General features: G+C 35.2%; 1 protein-coding gene across 11 annotated transcripts in view; it reads right to left on the reverse strand.

Moving 5' to 3' along the window:
* N4BP2L2 (NEDD4 binding protein 2 like 2) overlaps positions 1-17,441 on the reverse strand; it is a 75,054-nt gene extending 57,613 nt beyond the window's left edge. For 7 of the 11 annotated variants that reach the window (XR_008918116.1, XR_001622243.2, XM_016421879.2 and 4 more), the window contains exons 1-5: positions 17,292-17,441; positions 13,648-15,010; positions 4,542-4,666; positions 1,433-1,521; positions 937-1,013 (exon numbers count right to left, since the gene is read on the reverse strand). Coding sequence is in view for 9 of the 11 variants with exons in the window: in XM_016421879.2 (XP_016277365.2) it covers positions 937-1,013; positions 1,433-1,521; positions 4,542-4,666; positions 13,648-14,603 (1,247 nt within the window). In the remaining 2 variants the exon portion in view is untranslated. Of the gene's footprint in view, positions 1-936; positions 1,014-1,432; positions 1,522-4,541; positions 4,667-13,647; positions 15,011-15,165; positions 15,322-16,904; positions 17,049-17,291 lie in introns of those variants that run through there. The other 4 variants (XM_007495299.3, XM_007495298.3, XM_056825154.1 and 1 more) reach the window with 4 other exon arrangements.
* Positions 17,442-19,111: the final 1,670 nt, after the last annotated feature.

Raw genomic sequence — 19,111 nt, forward strand, 5'->3', positions numbered from 1 at the left:
CAGTTTTCTGTCCTAAAGCAGTCTTAAGTAGGGTGGAGCAGGGACACTCCCACAGCTAGGAGCCCCCACACTCAAGTAGAGTTCTCACCATCTGCTAGGGAATTTTTTTAAGTAGAAGATTCCCCAATGGGGGAAACCTCTAACATTCATAAGTCTGAGAAATTTTGAGGTTTACAGGTGGCCTAGTGAGGTTACTGAGCTGAAAGAGGGAATTAAAGGTACTGATTATCTCCAACATCTTATAAATCATCATTATTATTCAATGAGCTATGTAGCAACATGAATACTCAAACAAATAATAAAGTCAATTAATGATAATTAACGCAATCAATGATAGCTCCTTTAAAAACTGCTTTAATACTTAAAAATAAATGTTCTTTGGATATACAGTCAAACTGGGGGCGGGGAGGGGAGGTGTTGGTTTGTTCTGCTGAACTCTTTTTTTCCCTCTTTAAATCTTTATTATGAGAAGTCTCACTGGGTAGAGTAGGGGAAGGAGATTTATTAAAAATAAGTGGCAAAAAGAAAAAGCTATAAATAAAATATATATAAAAATATGTAAAAACAATAAAAAGTCAAAGTTCCATTTAAATTAAAAAGATAAATTTGATATAGCTGTCTTTTAATGAACTCTATCATGAATATTCTACATAAAGCAATTTAAGAAAGGCAGCAAGATACAGTAGGAAAAAATGACTGGACTAAATCTGAAGATATTAATTCTTGTCCCACTTATTAATTTGTGACTCTTGGTAAATCCTTAAACCTTTGTGAAATATAATACTTCCTGTTTTGTCAACCTCAAGTTAGAATTAAAAGATAAATATATGCAATAATGCTTTCTAAAATTTAATAGATCAATATCAAGTATTATTGCCAAATAACTCAGCAATGTAAAAAAAAACACTTATTTGAGAAATCAATGTGTTTTCTTACTTTTCTAATTCTTCAGGATCAAATTTCCACCATGTTTCAGGTTCATGGAACTCCACTCGGTATCCTTTGTCTATAGCCTACAAGAAAATCAGGTTAAAAAAAGAAACAAACAATTAAATAATATCCTAAAGTAAGAAAAAACTGTACCACTGTTAGTTAGGTGTACACCTTTAAAGGTTAGGTGGCACTTTAAAGTTGACCAATAAAAAAAGAAATACTATCAATTTCACAATTTAAATATCTGACATATTAGTTTTTTCTTTATTTTAGTTTTAACATCATTTACTTTATTTCAATTACTAAATCAATTATGACATCATGAATTTTAGTCAAGCATACATCCATCTACAATGAGGGTCATCACATATAATTTTAAATAATCTTTCCTGAAACAAGAAGGAATAAAAGATCAAAGCTTCCAATGTTTAATATTTATGAATTAAAGTACAATGAGAAAACAACAAGCAGATCAAAATTTCCTATTACTCATATTTACCATTTCCACATATGGTTTCATTTCCCAAGCTTGAGTATTAGTGTTATCTATTATTACTGGAGATCTTCCCTGATCAATAGCTTTCTTTGCTGAAAGAAAAAATAAAGTTCAATAAAAACACTATGGAAATAAATAAGCACAACAGAATTAAATAAATTTTGGTTTCTCTTTGTTCTATATGAGGACTGTGAATTTATTAGGACTAGCTTGCTTGTTACTGCCATTTTAGTTAAGTAACCAGCACACAAAAAGCTCTAACTCTATATAATGCACTTAGCTAGTTACTTGTCATATAGGAACATACTTGCATGTGCTTTCCTCTTAGGAGAATGAGGCAGAAAGCATTTGTACTCAGAAGAACTTGCAAATCTAGCTATTAAATAGACTCATTCTAAAGGTCAGAACAATATAAATGGTTGGAGCATCTACCAACATGGACTTAAGTCCAGGGTTTATGAAAAAAAAAAATAGGGCCATATCACAGAAACAGATTGACTAAGCCATTCACTATTGGTCTTCTATTGTGTGTTTGAAGGGGATCATAGGAGCCATTAGTTCAAGTGGCAACAATGAAAAGGCCAACTCTGGTCAAAAATAGGTGCCCCATTACTGAAATTCTGAAAGAGGCATTTAAGGTCATAGGGTTAAAGCTGGAAGGGACATAAGAGGTCACAAAATCAATTTGTCCTCTCATTTTATAGATGAGGCAACTGAGCTACATATTAGACTTTCTTAGGTTAATGACTCTATCATCCTTCCATAGTTGCCTAGGCTTGCAGTCAAGATGTTACTTTTTATTCTCCCTTACTTCTCATATCTGACTTGTGGTCAAACTCTGGCTGATTTTGCCCTTATAATTTCTCTCATATCATTTTCTCTTCTGACATGGCCACTACCTTGGTGCAAGCCCTCAACACCTCATGCCAGGCCTATTGCGACAAGGTTCTGTTTGGTTTCCCTGCCTCATCTCCTCTCAGTTCAGTTCATTCCCTACTCAGCCACTAATGATCTTCCTAAAGTACAAATCTTCAAAATCGAACTCTTCAGAACTGAACTCACCATCTTTCTTCCCAAATATTACTACCTTTCAAACTTCTCTGTTTCTCTTGAGGGCACCACCAACCTCCAAGTCTCCCAAGTTAGGTGTCATTCATAATTCCTCCCTCTATCTCACCTTCTATATATCCAATTTGTTGCCAAAGCCTGTTGATTTCCCCTTTGTAACAGCTCTGAAATACCCAAATTCCCCCCTTCAAATACTGCCACCACTCTGGTGCCCCTTAACTCCACCCATCTAGACTATCCCAATATCTTGATGGTTGGTCTGCCTATAAAGTCTCTCCTCATTTTAGTCCAACCTCAACTCAGCTACCAAAGTGATTTTTTTTTAAGTCAAAGTTAAATCATTATTGCAAATCCTCATCCCCATGAACTCCAATGGCTTCCTATCACACATTTAAATTTGAGATCAAATTTAAAATTGAATTTGGTTTTCAAAGCTCTTCATAAACTAGCTATGCATACCACCCATCCATTTTTATTACATTTTACACCATTCTCCTTGCCCCAATGTACTCTGTGACCCAATGATATTCCTTGAACAAACATAACATCAACTTAAGAATTTATCTCTCATCTCCACATCTTCATCTTCAATGCCAAGATAAAATCCTACCTTCTATAGGAAGTCTTTCCCAATCCCTCTTAATTCTAGTCTTTTATCTGATGAGTATTTCCTATTTATCCTATATAAACCTAGTTTGTACAGTTATTTGTATGTTATATTAAACTGTGAACTCCATGAAGTCAAGTTCTTTTTCCTTTCTTTCTATCCCAATTGCTTAATGCCTGGTACATAGTAGGTGCTTAATAAATGCTTGAGGGACAACTAGAAAGCACCAGGCCTGGAGTCAGGAGGATCTATGTTCAAATTTGGTCTCAGTCACTTCCTAGCTGTGTGACTTTGATCAAGTCACTTAATCCCCACTGCCTAGCCCTTACCACTTTTCTGTCTAAGAATTGATACCAAGACAAAAGGGTTTAAAAAAATGCTTTCTGGTCTTATTTGAATCAAGTCTTCTGAAATGGAGGTAAATTTGGGAGGGCAAAACTCAAAAACCATTCACATCTTCTTTCCTAGCAGTGAGATCTTATAAAAGTAATTTAACTTCTTTGTACCTCAAAAGGAGGGGATGGGCTAACTTGATTTTGACCTTATCAATATCAACTCAGTATATATTATGTAAATCAGATGATCATATTGCTTTACTAAAAGGAGTTATGAAGGGGATAAGATAGATTATAAGTCAGAAGTAGGAAGGACAGATCTAAATGTAGTGCCACAGTATTGGGCTTTTGGCAACCAGAGACCAAGAAGCAGAGATGCTTAGTAAAGGAAACAAAGCAAACAGTAGAAAACATGGAAAATAAAGATAAGAAGAAGCAAGAGGCACTTTATTGATCATGTCTCATTTGGACCACTAAACAGCCCAGAGTTAATTAAGTTCTATAGGCAATATTATACCCATTAGGATCACAGAACTAGGAAGTGCCTAAGTTGGGACTTGAACTTTTTTACTTCAGGTATAACCTTCTATATCCTGGTCAAGTCTATTCCTCCAAGAACCAGACCTAATCAGAGGTAAAACAAACAAACAAAACAAACAAAAAAAAGGGATATAGAAGACAGCAAGGATCAAATTCTGTAAATGGGCTTTTCGTCGAGGGAATACAAAGACTTTGGAGTCAGGACAGCTGTCTTTCTAACATCAGAGGAGTTACCAAAGGAATGCTTGCTTGTTCTGCTTAGCCCAGAGGATAAAAGAAGGACTAATGGAGTTAAAGTGGCAAAGAGGCTGATTTTTGGATGGATATAAAGTAAAACCTTCTAGCAAATAAAGGTAACTAAAAGAGGAATGAGCTCCTCAGGAGATAGTAGATTTCCCCTCACTATATGATTTCAAGTAAAAGCTGGATGCCTGTTTATGGGGAATGCTACAGAAAAAGATTCACTCTGAAATTCTATATGCTGGGATCTTAGACAGGTGTACCAAGGCCTTTTTTAGTTATTTTTTAAAAACTTGAGAGACATCAACTAATGTTATCACACCTCTGCTCTGGTTCCAGTCATGAGCATCACCAAGTTGTTTAACATTATATGTGTACCCATTTCGATGCCGAAAGTAATCATCAGTGCTGAAGACGATGCCACCACGATTCTGACCAAGCAGAACACTGTCAATAGAAGCAACGAAATCATAAATGTTATATACATATCTTTATAGCCACAAACAAATTAAAAACTTCAAAAGTGTATTAGCAGTACTGAATAATCAGTCATATTGAAATAAGAGAATCCAGTTCTGAGCATATTATTTTATACATAACCTTTCAAAGATAACACTGTCTTACTAATACCAAAATCCACAGATGATTTTTAAAATACACAATATTTCTGCCACTTCTTAAGCTCTCCAAAAATTACAAGTATTATTTTCTTAAACTTGGCTTTTTTTTAAGAGTAGGAGATAAAGAGGAATAAATATTAGTATATATATTTTATGGAACTGTCCCTACAATGAACATATCTTTGCCTTAGTAAATAACCATAATGTAAACTTGCTAGTTAATTAATAATTATCAACTATTTTACAATTCAGTGTATTCTCAGAAATGCCTGAATTTGAATTAGGGTTGTCCTGTCCTATACTGAATGTTCACAAATCACATGATTCTAATATTTTTTCTTTTCTTCTTTTTTTGTCAGTTACCACAGCTTGCTATTGCCACAAATTCTACTTCAAAGAGCTTTTTATGATGCTCATAAAAATGTTGTTGGCTTTAATAAAACATACTCAACACACTGAGAAAATCATATTTTCAATCTTATTATGCCAGTAACCTTATAACAATACTAATAGTTGAACAGTTTGACTTTATCTTTAATGCCTATATGATTAATGTACCTTTAGTGATCTTATAGCCTGAAAATCAACACAGTGGAGGTAGCTATTCTGAAGATCCCACTTTTGGCCCAAGACAACTCTGAACAATACATAAAACAATATCATAGAGGATAATTTAAGGTTTAGAGGTTGTGGCATAAAAACAGAATCTTTGAAATGGTATACAATTTTTTTAATGGCATTCAGCTGGGAGTGGGGAGTGGAAAATAAATAAAACAGCAGTATGGAAGAAAGGACCTTTATTTAACAATATACCCAGAATTCCAAAGTTCCAAATAGAGAACATACCAGTCTTTTACATGACAGAAAAAGGATGTAAAGGAATACTGAGAATGATTGGGCAAGAATTTTATTTCTTCTCTTCTCTAACCACCATCATCTCACCATCAATCTAAAAATACAGTGAGAGAAAAAAAGGGGGGTGAAAGAAAAGATACTTTCCCAAGGTGCTTCAGGGTCCCTGAAAGATGACAGGATACAATAAGTTCCCTAAAAAATAGCATGCCAATACTATCCCTTATTACCACCAATAAAATGTAAGCATGCCAATTTAACACATCATAATATCTAGTTTAAATAATTCCCAAAATATACAGTGCAATTTGTAGGAGTTTCCCTCCCTAAAGTTCAAGAAATTGTCATTGTTCCAAAATCCTATTCAAAAACAAGATGCTTAATCTGCCCACATTCTATGCATTTGAAAATCTGCAATTCTCTTTCATAAGGCTTTTTGAAAACTTCATACAGAAAATGTAATAGCAGAAGCTTTAAAATAAAATTTTGGGAGTCTATAAGAACCTAGACCATAAACGATCATTACCTTACTGCATATTACTTTTCATAATGCTTACAAATGCTTTTTAGTACTTTCTTGTTTATCACAAATTATACTGTAATTTATCTGAAAAAAGGTCTGTTGTTTTTATGTCATTTACTTTGCCTCCATAGCATTTCTTACTTCCTCTACTGTCCTCACACAAAGCTACTTAATAAATGTTGCTGATAAACTATAAAAGCTAGAAATAAGCCCATTTTATTTTACCAACTCTGATATTCTCTCTATAAACAGTGTCTTTTTATAGAAATAATTCAATCAAAACTAATTTATCATCTGGCTTAACAAGATTATTTTTCCCAGCAGAAGACATAGTAAATATGTTTAGGTACCATTTAAAAATTTCTTGAATTAAAAAGGTCCAAATTCTGGCATATTTTTGGACTTGAGAAAAATATTTTTAATAAAATATTTGAACTTGGATAAAATAACCTAAAGATACTGAATATCAAATTAAATTCTTTTAAGGAACCTAACAAATAAGAATTTCAACTAGAAACTGAAGCACTTAAGTAAAATTATTGAAGGAATACTCTAAGAAAACAAAAACTTTTTGAAGTTCTTTTAATCAGATGTTGCCAGAAGTCCTAGATGCATATTTAAATACCAAAATGAATGACAAATTTAATGACAATGAACAAGCCTAATAAAAGAAACAATTAGGAATGAGTCCAGTTGGATTATATTTTTAAAATATTAAGGAAAGGACCCTAGTAATGCCATCAACCTATGTCAGTGTCCTATCTGGTTTCTTCTTTCCTCTTTTCTCTCTTCAAAAAAGGTAAACAGTGGGCAGCTAAATGGCTCAGTAGATTGAGAGTAGGCCTAGACACAGAAGGTCCAAGATTCAAATCTAGACGCAGACAATTTCTAGCTGTGTGACCCTAGACAAGTCATTTAACCCTCACTGTCCACCCTTTACTGTTATTCTGCTTTTAAGGAGGAACAGAGGGAGGGAAGGAGAGAGGACACAAAAATGTTTCCTCAAAGTTATCAGCTCTACTTCTATTTCCTATAGATGATACTCATTCACCAAACAAGGACTTCTTAGCAAGTACAAACCTACTACAGATACTAACCATCCTCTGCCTACTCAGACTAACCATCTGCTCCATAGTCTACCTCACTACTAACAAAACGTTTATTAAACATTTAATGATTCTAAGGTAATATATTAAGTGCAGGTTATATATTGGTAGGTATGAGATTCAGGTCTTATCCTCATAGAATTTATTTTCTAGTTAGAGGGACAAAATATATGTATATTAAAAAAAATAACACACAAGGTTTTATATGAGTGCCAGATGGGTAGTCTAAAAATAAATGGACAGAAGTTTGAATGAAGGCAAGACCATTGTGAATCCAGGCAAAGGAAAGTCTCTACGACATACAAGACTTTGGCAGAGCCTTGAAGATATGCAAAAAAGGTGGGATGAGAAGGCAGAGGTGTTCCTGTGTTATCCTCTTGTATCTCTTTGGTTTTGCTCATCAAGTGGCTAGAACACTTCTATTAAATCTTTATTATTAATCCTCTTTTCTTTCAAGACCAAATTCTGGTGTTATCTCTTCTATAAAGTTCACTCTTGCCTTTATTTCCCCAAACTAATAGGGATTTTTATATACCTACATATTCCTCATGATAACTGGTCTAGAACTCTCCTTTGCACATATCACATTATATTATAGTTATCTTAATTCATGTTTTATCCCCTCTTCTACTCTACCCCAAGATGATAAACTCTTTGAAGGCAGAATTTGTGTTTTATTTAATCTTTGCTTCCCTTTGTACAAAGTATGCGTAATGCTCGGTAGGATAACATTTTTAAATCTAATTTATTTCTGCCCTTTTAACTATTAAACATTGCTATCTTCTGATTTCTTCTAAATAACAAATAACAATTTCTACTAAATAATTTTAGGAATCTTCTAATCTCTTCCTTTCCCCTCTTTAAAGTTTACCTTAAAAATACAATCAAATTTTTTTAAAAATAGTATTTTTCTATTAAAGGAGAAGTTTGTGCTAATCAAACTCCAAACCACCACACTTACCTTTACTAGAAAATAAAATTGAAAAATGTGAGGAAAAAAGAATCAGAGATCAAATGTAAATATGTAGAAATGTAGTACAGATTGTATCTTTAAGTAATAATGGTATAGATTAGATAAGCTATAGTGGTTAGTATGAATTAGTGTATATTACATCTGTATAAATGTATAATTCTAGTTCTTCTGAACTCTGATTCTCCTTTCTTCCCATTCTCCATCCATTGTGGAGGCATAAAAAGCAAAACCTATGACAAAGAAAATTCCTAAATTATCCATATCCCCACCCCCCCAAAAAATAGAAAGTAAAAGAATAACAATATTACAAAATGTGTTTTAACATGCATTGGTTAATTAGGGGCAGCAAATACACAATAGAAAAAATGAAAGTTTAATGGTTTGGTTTTCCTATATGCTGCTTTTATCTTAATGCCTTTTTTGTTTATACATTCATACAACTAACCAGTATACCTACAAAAGGAATAAACTTATTTAGGACCAAATACCACAAGGCTGTGTCCTAATAGCTTCTCTATCTGGAAGTGGATAGCCTATTTCATCACCGGTCTTTGAAAAATATGGTTGGTCAGTGGTGATCAAAGTTCCTAAGTTTTCCAAAGAGAATTATCTTTACAATATTACTGTAACTACACAATTTGTTCCCGTTATTGTCATTTGGCTTTGCATCAGTTCACACTAGTCTTCTCAGATTTTTCTGAAACCATTCCCCTTCATTGTTTCTTACAGAATAATAGTCATATTCGTCACATTCATAAACTATAACTTATTCAGCCATTCCCTAAATGATGGTATCTATTCAGTTTGCAACTCTTTGCTACTACAGAAAGAGCTGCTATAGTTTTTTTGTATAGAGTGTCTTTATCCTTTTTTTCTCTCTTTGGTATATAAACCTAGAAGTTGTCATTATCACTGAGTCAAAGGACATGCAGTTTGATAACTTTCTGGACTAGTTCCAAACTGTTTTTCATAAAGGGTGTATTATTTGGTCCTGGATTCAAATCTGGCCTCAGATACTTCCTGGGCAAGTCACTTAACTCCTACTGCCTCACCCTTATCACTTTTCTCTCTTAGAACCAATATATAGGATTCGAAGGTAAGGATTAAAAAAAAAAGTTTATTATTGGGGGCAAGGTAGGTGGCAGAACAAATAAGGCACCAGGCCTGGAGTCAGAAGCACGTGGGTTCAAATATGGCTCAGATACTTCCTGTGTAACCCTGGGCATGTCATTTAATCCTGTTTGTTGCCCTTCTGTGTTAAGAATTATTTCTAAAACAATAAGTATGATTTTTTAAAAGTGTATTATTATACTAGTTTTCCCAGAGTCTCTCTAGCATCTGTTATTTTCCTTTTTGCCAAATTCAATAAAAATTTGATGGGTGTGAGGAAGTATCTCAGTCATTTCACTTTTCATTTACCTATTATTTAGAACAAGTAGCTATCAATAGTTTGGATTTCTTCTTCTAAAAACTGACTATATAAAATCCTTAATTACTTATCAGTTGGGGAATGGCTCAATCTCATAAATTTCAATCACTTTCCTATAATGACCCTATTCTACTTAAAATTCTTCCAGTTGCCTCCCCTTTCCTCTTAAAAATATTAAGAAATTCTATTTTCTCTCTCTGTCTTAGAACATACAGAGAGCCCTTTTGATTAATCTAGTTAGGTTCAACAACTCTTTCTCCACCTTTGCAGGACTGATTGTTTTTTAGTAAAGTGCTTCTCTAGAATTCAGAGAAAGTTAATGTTCTGTTCCATAGCCTGGCTTAATATTAATAGTGGGGTAGGAGTTTGTCTTTATTTATGAATACTATAAAATGACTGAAGACCTTGCCTGGGAAAGGAGAATTTTAATTGGCAGAGACCTAATCAGCAATACACATGTGCAAGAAAGTATAACACACACACACATACACACAGCTTCTCAAAGATTTGAAACAAAGAAATGAAGACCGAATTTTGTCTTCCTCGTGTTTAGTTTCAATATACTTCATTAAGTCATCCCAGTTTACCCAATTTCTTATCAGAATTCTACAACTACTCACTCTACTCAAGTAAACTTACTCTATTATCTGCTGCATCCAAATTTCCCACTCCCAACTTATTTCGTTTTTTCCCAAAACCTTAGAATTCTGGAATAATCTTTTGTTAGATTAACTTTGTTTTTCCTATAAACAATACTAAAATTAGTATCTCTATAAAACTTTTTTTTTAAACCCTTACCTTCCATCTTGGAGTCAATATTGTATATTGGCTCCAAGGCAGAAGAGTGATAAGGGCTAGGCAATAGGGGTCAAGTGACTTGCCAAGGGTCACACAGCTGGGAAGCGTCTGAGGCCAGATTTGAACCTAGGACCTCCCATCTCAAGGCCTGGCTCTCAATACACTGAGCTAACCAGCTGCCCCCTCTATGAAACTTTTAGTAATTAATACGAACTCTAATTTCAAAATCAACATTTACAACATATTACTTTGAAAATACAAAATTAGAAAACACATATTCACCCCAAAAATATAAAAGTTACCAAGAAGTTCCAGTTTTTAACTTTATCCTCATTTGTTACACGAGTAAAAGCTATCAACACAGGCCTTCTCTAATTGTCCAGCATATATCTTAAAGCATCCTTTATGATTATTTACAAATCAAATATAAAATGAAAAAAAAAAGGCTATTTTTAATCATGCTGGTTTTTGTGTCTCTATGGTCTTATATTCATACTATTAAACATAGCTCAACATATTCTTATGCTTTATTATATTAAAATGAAGAGGGAACAGAGACATGGTGACGATCACCATATCACAACAGCAAATTCTACTGAAATAAAGTTCCTCTAATTCAAAATTTATATAGTTCAGATGTTAGGTCTTATGAAGGGAAGGGGTTACTAAGCCAGTGAATGGTATAAATAAGGCAACTTCCATCACTTGGCATTTGTATCAAGTTCTGCTATTCTCTCTCTTAAACTTTAACCTTCTATCTTAGAATTGAGACTATATTGCTTCCAAGGCAGAAGAGTGGTAAGGTTGAGGCAATTAGGGTTAAGTGATCTGTCCAGGTCCACATAGCTATCTGAGTCTGAATTTCAACCTAGGCCCTCCCAATTCCAGACCTGGTTCTCTATCAACTGACCAGCCATCAACATAGCTGACCTATATTCTGCCATCTTCAAAAACTTAATGGGTAGAGTGCTAGACATGGAATCAGGAAGATATTTATTTACTAGCTGCATTACCCTGGACAGGTCATTGTGCCTCAGTTTTCTGATTTGCAAAACAAGGATGATAGCGTCTACCTCTAAGAGTTGTTGTAAGGATCAAATGATTTATTTGTTAAGCACTTTGCAAACTGTAAAGCAACAAATAAATAGTATCTTTTTTTTTTAATTTAGGGTGGCTAAGATGCCTAGTGTTTGATGTGAAGCTGACCCGAGAGCCAAGACAACCTGGGTTCAAAAAGTGTCTTAGACACTTGGTTATATGACCTTTAGCAAATTCCTTAAACTTTGCTGTACTTCAGTTTTCTCAATTGTAAAATGGAGATAGCACCCACTTCATAGGGCTGTAGTGAGGTTCAAATAAGATTACATGTAAAGATTACATGTAAAAAAACTCTTTTCCCCTCCTGATCAACTCACATATCTAGCTGCCTTCAGCAATATCTTTATCTTCACCTCAATCTCAAATACTAAAGTGGTCCTTTTCCTTGTTAAGGCAAATTCTTGTATTGGACAAGCAATCCTGTTCTACCCTGTCTTTTCCAGTACAATGTTGCCTGCTGACCACACTTTCATTTACCTTCAATCTCTCCCTCTTCCTTATGCTTACAAAATTGTCTATGTCTTCCTCATCCTCAAAAATCTCTCATTTGATCATCCATCCCTGATAACTATTATCCCATATCTTTTCTGTTTTGTGGATAAACTCCTTGAGAAAGCAATGTAAAATAGGTGTCTCCAGTGTTCCCTTTCACTCTCCTCTTAACTATACAGACTGATTTCCATGCTCATCATTCAAATAAAACTGCTCATTCCAAAGTTATTAATGATCCCTTCATTGCCAAAGCTAATGAACTTTTTTCAATCTTTTTCCTTCTTGACCTATCTTCAGTCTTGAACACTGTGGATGATCCTCTTCTCAATTCTCTTCTCTCTAAATTTCAGAATACTTTCTCCTGTTTCTCTTAACTTTCTGACAGTCTCCTTTGTAGGATTTTTATTCAAGTCATACCCAATAAAGGTAAGTTTCCCTTAAAGATCTGGGCCCTTTTCTTTTCTACCTCTATATAATTTCAATTGATGATCTCATTAATTCCCACAGACTAATTAGCATCTCTATGCTGATGATTCTCAGATCAAGCCCACTAACCTTAATTTCTCAGATCTTCAATCTCCCATCTCTAAATGCCTACTGGTTATTTCCAATTGTATGGCAAGTTCCCCTCTTCTTAATTCCCCTATTATTGTTCAGGGCACCACCATTCTCCCAATCCCAACTGTCAATTTAGGTGTCATCCCAAACTCTTCCCTCTTTTTAACCCTCTCCAATTTGTTGCTAAAGCCTGTCCTAACATCCCTAACATACCCCAATGCAGGCTCTCTTCCTGCTATAAGTCTTACTCCATTCAGGTTCATCCTTCCCTAATCACTCTTTAATTCTTAATCTTCCCAAAAGAAGGAATCTCTGTTGATCACCTCTGATTAATTGGAGGTATATATATATATACACACACACACACACATATGTAATCTTAATATATAGAGATTGTTCATACAGAATTGTTTGCACATTTTCTCTTCCATTAGACTGTGAGTTCCTTGAGACTAGGGTCTGTCTTTTGCTACTCCTAGCACTTCAAACAGTACTTGGCACAAAGAAGGGGCTTAATAAGTGTTAACTTACTGACTAAAGAAAACTCTGGGCAAATAGTCACTTTACAAATAATGAGATTTACTGAGTTGCCAAGATTAAATTACATGGCTAATAATTGGCAAGACTATGACTAAAATCTAGGTTTTCTGACTAAGCTAAATGTTAAGTGTCTCACTTAAAAAGTGATGGCTAACACATGATTATTGAACATTTGCATTCAGAAAATATGCTGGTAATTAGCATATTTCTTTTAAAGCACTTGGATTCTCCTAAAATAAAGCCTAACTCCTTTTTCTACAACAGTAGTTTGTATACTCAAAAGTAACAAATTTCTATTTCTTAAAATAGTCTATTACTTACCTTTTCCTCAATTAGCACAGGTTTTTATTATAATCAGAACATTTGCTATTGTTTACAGTAGTATTTTTATTAAGAACATTAATATCACCAAAAGGTCCCAATCAAACTATTTACCTACCGAGACAGTGTTGTTTTCCCAGATCCAGGCAGACCTCTTAAAAGGATAAGGAGCCTCTTTAGCTTTTCCTCATGGAACTGCTGGTTTAAAAGCCTGTCTGTTTTTTCCATCTGGAATAGAGAAGGGTCTTCCCAAGATTCTTCTCTTGTTTCACAGAAACCATTACTCTCTCGTCCATCTTGCTCATTGCATCCATTTCTAGAGGCCTGTGTGCTACTATTACTCCCATCACAATCAGAATATCTGTTAAGCTGATCAAATGTTGGACAATTCCAATTTGTGTTGCCACTGTTTACATTATATCCATTGTACATTTCACATAATTTAACATCTTGAGCATGAAAAACATTTGGTGGTGGAGATGGAGAGGGGTTAAATCTTTGAACATTTAAATGATAATTGAACCCAGGAGGAAAAAGGCCATGAGGAACTAAAGAGGATTCCAATGGTAGCCATTCTGGCCTAAAAGAAGGAATTGGGTTGTTTAAAAATGTAGGTTCTACTTGTCCATTAATTGCATATTCAGTATTCCAACCAACTGGCTCCTTACTAAAATATTGCTCAACACCAGGAGGTGATTGTATAGTACTAAACCAAGAATCTTTCTTTTCTTCATCAGATTTTAAGTTTTCATTGTAAAGGCCTTGATCACACAAACTAAATTGTTCCTGAGGGGGTTTAAATTCCTGGCAACTGCCTTCCAAATCTTCTTTTTCACTCTCAAGCTCCTGAATTTCTTTGTAAAACTGAGATAACTCATTGTCTATATCCAGTTTATTAGAAGAAAGGCTCTGTTTGTTTTCCAGTCCACCAGTGATTTTTTGTGTGTGATGTTTTCTTTTATCTCCTTTATTTTCCTCAGGACTTTTGTAAATAGGTCCTATGAATGCTTTGCTTGTGCTATATTCCACTTCTTCTGCACTAACTGGGATAGATAACTTGTGATTTCTTTCCATTCTAATTTCTTTAATATTTTCAGAAACGAAACGTAAGTATAGTTATTTAGATACTCTGCTGATGTTCATGGATTCTACTGTAGAATTTGCATCCACTAGGCCTTCCAAATGAAATGATTCAATATCTGTCCTATTTCAAGGGATTACAATCCGCAAAACTTTCAATAAATCTGTAGTTTCAGTCTTGCTCTCCTGAGTTTTTCCATTTTCCTTGTCATCAAAGATGGATAAAGGTATCCAGTTGTTCTCTGTTTTCTCTTAGGATCTGTGAAAATGATCACCACCATCATGGAATATAGTATATGCCTCTTCTGTTGATTTCAGTTTTTTTTATTGCATGTTTCACTTGCTAGTTTTTTTTTTTAACCATGTCCCAAAGACTTAGCTTAATTTTCACAATAAGGCATCTAGGGGGAAAAATTCATATAATTAACAGCTATGTTACTGAGGACAGAATTGATTTTTTAAAGAAAAATCTAAACTAAAATTTAAATAAGAAACTAAAATCTGCTAAGAAACTAAAGACAAAATCATATTTAGTAAATGCTTATTTAAACATTACCTTCAATTTAGTTCTTTTAAATAGAATTCATTAAAGATAGATGAATAACCTTTAAATGGCAAATGATTTACATAAGATTCCCTCTTTTTCGGCATCTCTCTCCCTTAAAAAGGAGGGTTTCAGACCAGAGGCATAGGTCACTTTTTTTTTCCAAAGGAGAGTATAAGCAAAACTGGAAATATGTACCAACAATGAAGGTCTTTATGATGTAGACACTTGTCTATAAGGGACTGAAGGGATATCACTGATTTAATCTGTCTTTATTGCCAAAGATATGTGAGGGGACTTTCATTATTTATCACTCTTCCACTTAAAAACCTGTACGATCTTATAAGTGAAATGATATAGATTCATAAGTCCTAATCAACCAAACACTGACTCTTTCCAGTGTCTAAGTGGAACTCAATCAAAATATCTAAGGAGTTTATCCAGTAAGTACTAAAAAAGTCAGTTTGCAAATCAATACATCATTTTAATACAAAATATAAAAGTTGTTTTCTTTTGTAGCATAGGAATAACACACATACAGTGTATTATATATTGTCGGGAAAAACATGGCACTTCCTATATTAAAAATGCAAAAAGGATCTATGTATGGGTATTTTGGTTTGAGTTAATGCTTAAAAATTTTAGTTAAAAAAGTACCAACAAATAATTTGATTTGTAACCACATTCATATTTGATAGTTGTGTATAGAAAAATGATTATTCCAGCACCTTCTAAATGTTTCTGATTCATACTGTTCCTTTTCTTACATAAATTTTCTGCCCTTTGGTGACACAAAGAACAAGTCAAAGATCTGCCCCTACTAAGTCTTCTCTTATTCAGTCAAATCATACTCAATTCCTTCAACTAATTTTCATTCAGCTTGTACTTTCCATCTATTTGCCATGATGTTCTATAAGAAAGGACCCTGAGCCAACTATACCATCTCTCACCTCACTTCAATAGTATTCCTCCCAGCCAATCTCCTTTGAAGGTCCCATCTGGTTCACATTTCAGAAGTCCACCATATCCCCAAATCATATGGCAACAGGTCACTTGATGAATCCCACTGCCTTCAATAGTTACCTCCATTTTATATGTAAGTCTTTGAATTTGATTTCTCTTAAAACTACATGGGAAGATACGTTTTCTGGAAGCACTTGGCCCTTTCTTCCTTATCTCTGCCTGTAAAAGATGCCTGTCATACTTAAACACCCAGATTAGAAGTTTTGTCCAATTTTTCCAACCATGTGTGATTTCTTTCTACTTCCAAGATCATTTTAAGCTTCTCTCCCCTTCACTCTCTCTCTCAAGGCTTCTATTGTCTCTGAAATGTTATTATCCGTCTACCTGTTTCATCCCTTTTAACCATCCTGTAACCTATTAGAGTAAATCAAAGTTTTAATCTATTTTGTATCCTATGCAGTGTCCAATTCCTTGCTAAACAAATATGTTCAACTAGTGAAATCTATTCAGGATGGGATAAAGGATAACAGACTGGCTCCCCATAAAACATCCCTGAAAGCCTCACAGATATACACACAACAAATAAGGGCACAAATACGAACATAGATTCCCTTCACATAATGCTTTTAGTTCCCCTAACACAGGATAGAGGGGTTAAAAAAAAAAAAGACGAGTCCAGGAAAACCCGGCTACCTAATGCCGGGTAAAATGCCATAGTCCTGGGAACTCTCGAGATACAACTCCATTCGCTTAATTTTTACACTCCCCGTTACTCTTCACTTCCTTACCGTGAAGTCTAGAGAAAACACCGGCAAGGAAAGAACATAGGAGACAAGTGCCTGTGGAAGACCAGCCTGTCAAAGACAGGAAACGAACAGAAATACGTCATTGGTTTCTCCACTCCCCCAGAGGGCATTTCCGGGTCCTCTCTAGGAATCCCGGAGGTCTCCGCAGGTCAGTGATTCCCTGACCCGCCCAGGACAGCACCTTCTCCAAAGTCCCTGGCCATCCCGGACTAAATAAACCCAGAAGGCCAGTAGTGGAAGGCAAAGGGAAGAAATAGATCTAAATATACGCTGCAAATGGCCGACACCGGGGCGTCTGCTCATCTTGCTCCCAAAGTTTTGCGTTGATTTTCCCCTCCCAACCGAAACTTCTTGTAGTTAGAGACCGACCTGTGATAAAGGAGAAAAGCAAACCCGGGAGGTATCGACTCTCGAGGCTTGTGGCCGCGGGTGGGCCCTGAGGGCTCCGTCCACAGCCAGTAGAACCTCGGCTCTCTGGCAAGATGGCGACTGCTCCTTCCACATCCGGGCCGTGGCCCCGCGGCTTATAGGAATTGAAGTCCGGCACATGGACCGTCCCTTTCGAATCTTATCGTCATGGGACTACATCTTCCAGAATCCTTTGCGAAACAGTTTTGTTGGGGGTTTTTTTTGCCTTTTTTTTTTTTGTGGTGGTGGCGTTAGTGATGGTGGTTGGTTGTTTTTTAAAGGACTGAGAAGAACTTCCTGCGATGAGAACTAGGAAATACTGTAAAGGGATCCCTTCTTAGCTTAAATATTAGAGGTCTGTTCATTGTTAAAATGGGGAAGCACGTGGAGTGTCTCCAGAGCCTAAAAAAAGGAATTGTTAATTCTATCTCATATTGATGACCTTATCCCAAACCCTAGAGGAACCAAGAAGTTTCCAAATACTAAGATTTTTGGAACTTTATCTAATTTGAATAGGGTTTTAAAAAAAAATATGAACATTTATTTTATTAATGCCATCTTTTTTTACACAATTGACATTTCAATTAATTTCATTTCTGCAGGCATTTAATAAGTGTCTTCTTTGTGCTAGACCCAGTGCTTAGTGCTAAAGATACAAAACCAAAATGAAATAGTGCCAGGCCTCAAGGAATTTATTAATTATGATATGCTTTAAGGCTTGCAAAGAGCTTTGGATATTATCTCATTTTATTCACAAAACTCTTTCTGGTAGATACTGGTATACTTATTTTGCAGATGAAACTGAAACTGAGACCATTAAAACAGTAAACGCTTGCTTGCTCTGTTAGCTAGCAACTGACTGAAATGGGTTTTGAACTTGGGTCTTCCTGATAACAGATCCAATATTATCCATGTGAGAAGTGTCAAACATGAGACATTTGTGGCCAGAGTCCAGCCAAACCAGATTAAAATATAATTGGGAAATACCTACTACAAGTAAAAATACAATAGAACATGAGTAATATTTATATATTTTCTGTATCAATGTGTGGCCTGCAGGAAACCTTATACTGAGTCTAGTGGTGTTTTAACATCTTTGCACTGTACAACCTAGCTTACATTCAGGAAACAATGCACACACATATAAATGAATGTAAAGTGGTGGATGGGGTAGAACAGCTAGGTGACAGTGAATAGTGTTCTAGGCTTAAAGTTAGGAAGACTCATCTTCCTCAGTTCAAATCTGGCCTCAGATACTTCCCAGCTGTGTGACCCTGAGCAAGTCACTTAGCCTTGTTTGCCTCCTTATCTATAAAATGAGCTTTGTTTGCCTCCTTATCTATAAAATGAGCTGGAGAAGGAAATGGCAAACCACTCCAGTAACTGCTAAGAAAACCCTAAAGGAGAATCCAAAGAGTCAGTCAAGACTGAAACAAAGAATATGCCTTATCTCAGCCTCTTCTTCACATACTTAACTTCCTTGAAGGCTTGGCTCCCATGTGATCTCCTTTAGGATTCTTTGTGATACTTTCTCCCTCCTCAAAACCTAAATACTGACTTTTTTTTTAAACCTTATCTTATGTCTTAGAGATGATAGTAAATATCAGTTCCTAGGCAAAAGAGCAGTAAGGACTAGGCCAGTGATGGCCTTTCTAGTAACCAACTTGGTGGGAGGTAGGACTGCCAAGTGCCCACAGAGAGCTTTCTGTATATCATCTTTGGCCTAGAGTCAGGAGGTTCTGGGTTCAAATCTGATCTCAGACACTTCCCAGCTGTGTGAC

This window comes from Monodelphis domestica, chromosome 4, assembly GCF_027887165.1.
Source record: "Monodelphis domestica isolate mMonDom1 chromosome 4, mMonDom1.pri, whole genome shotgun sequence".
Taxonomy (NCBI): Eukaryota; Metazoa; Chordata; class Mammalia; order Didelphimorphia; family Didelphidae; genus Monodelphis; species Monodelphis domestica.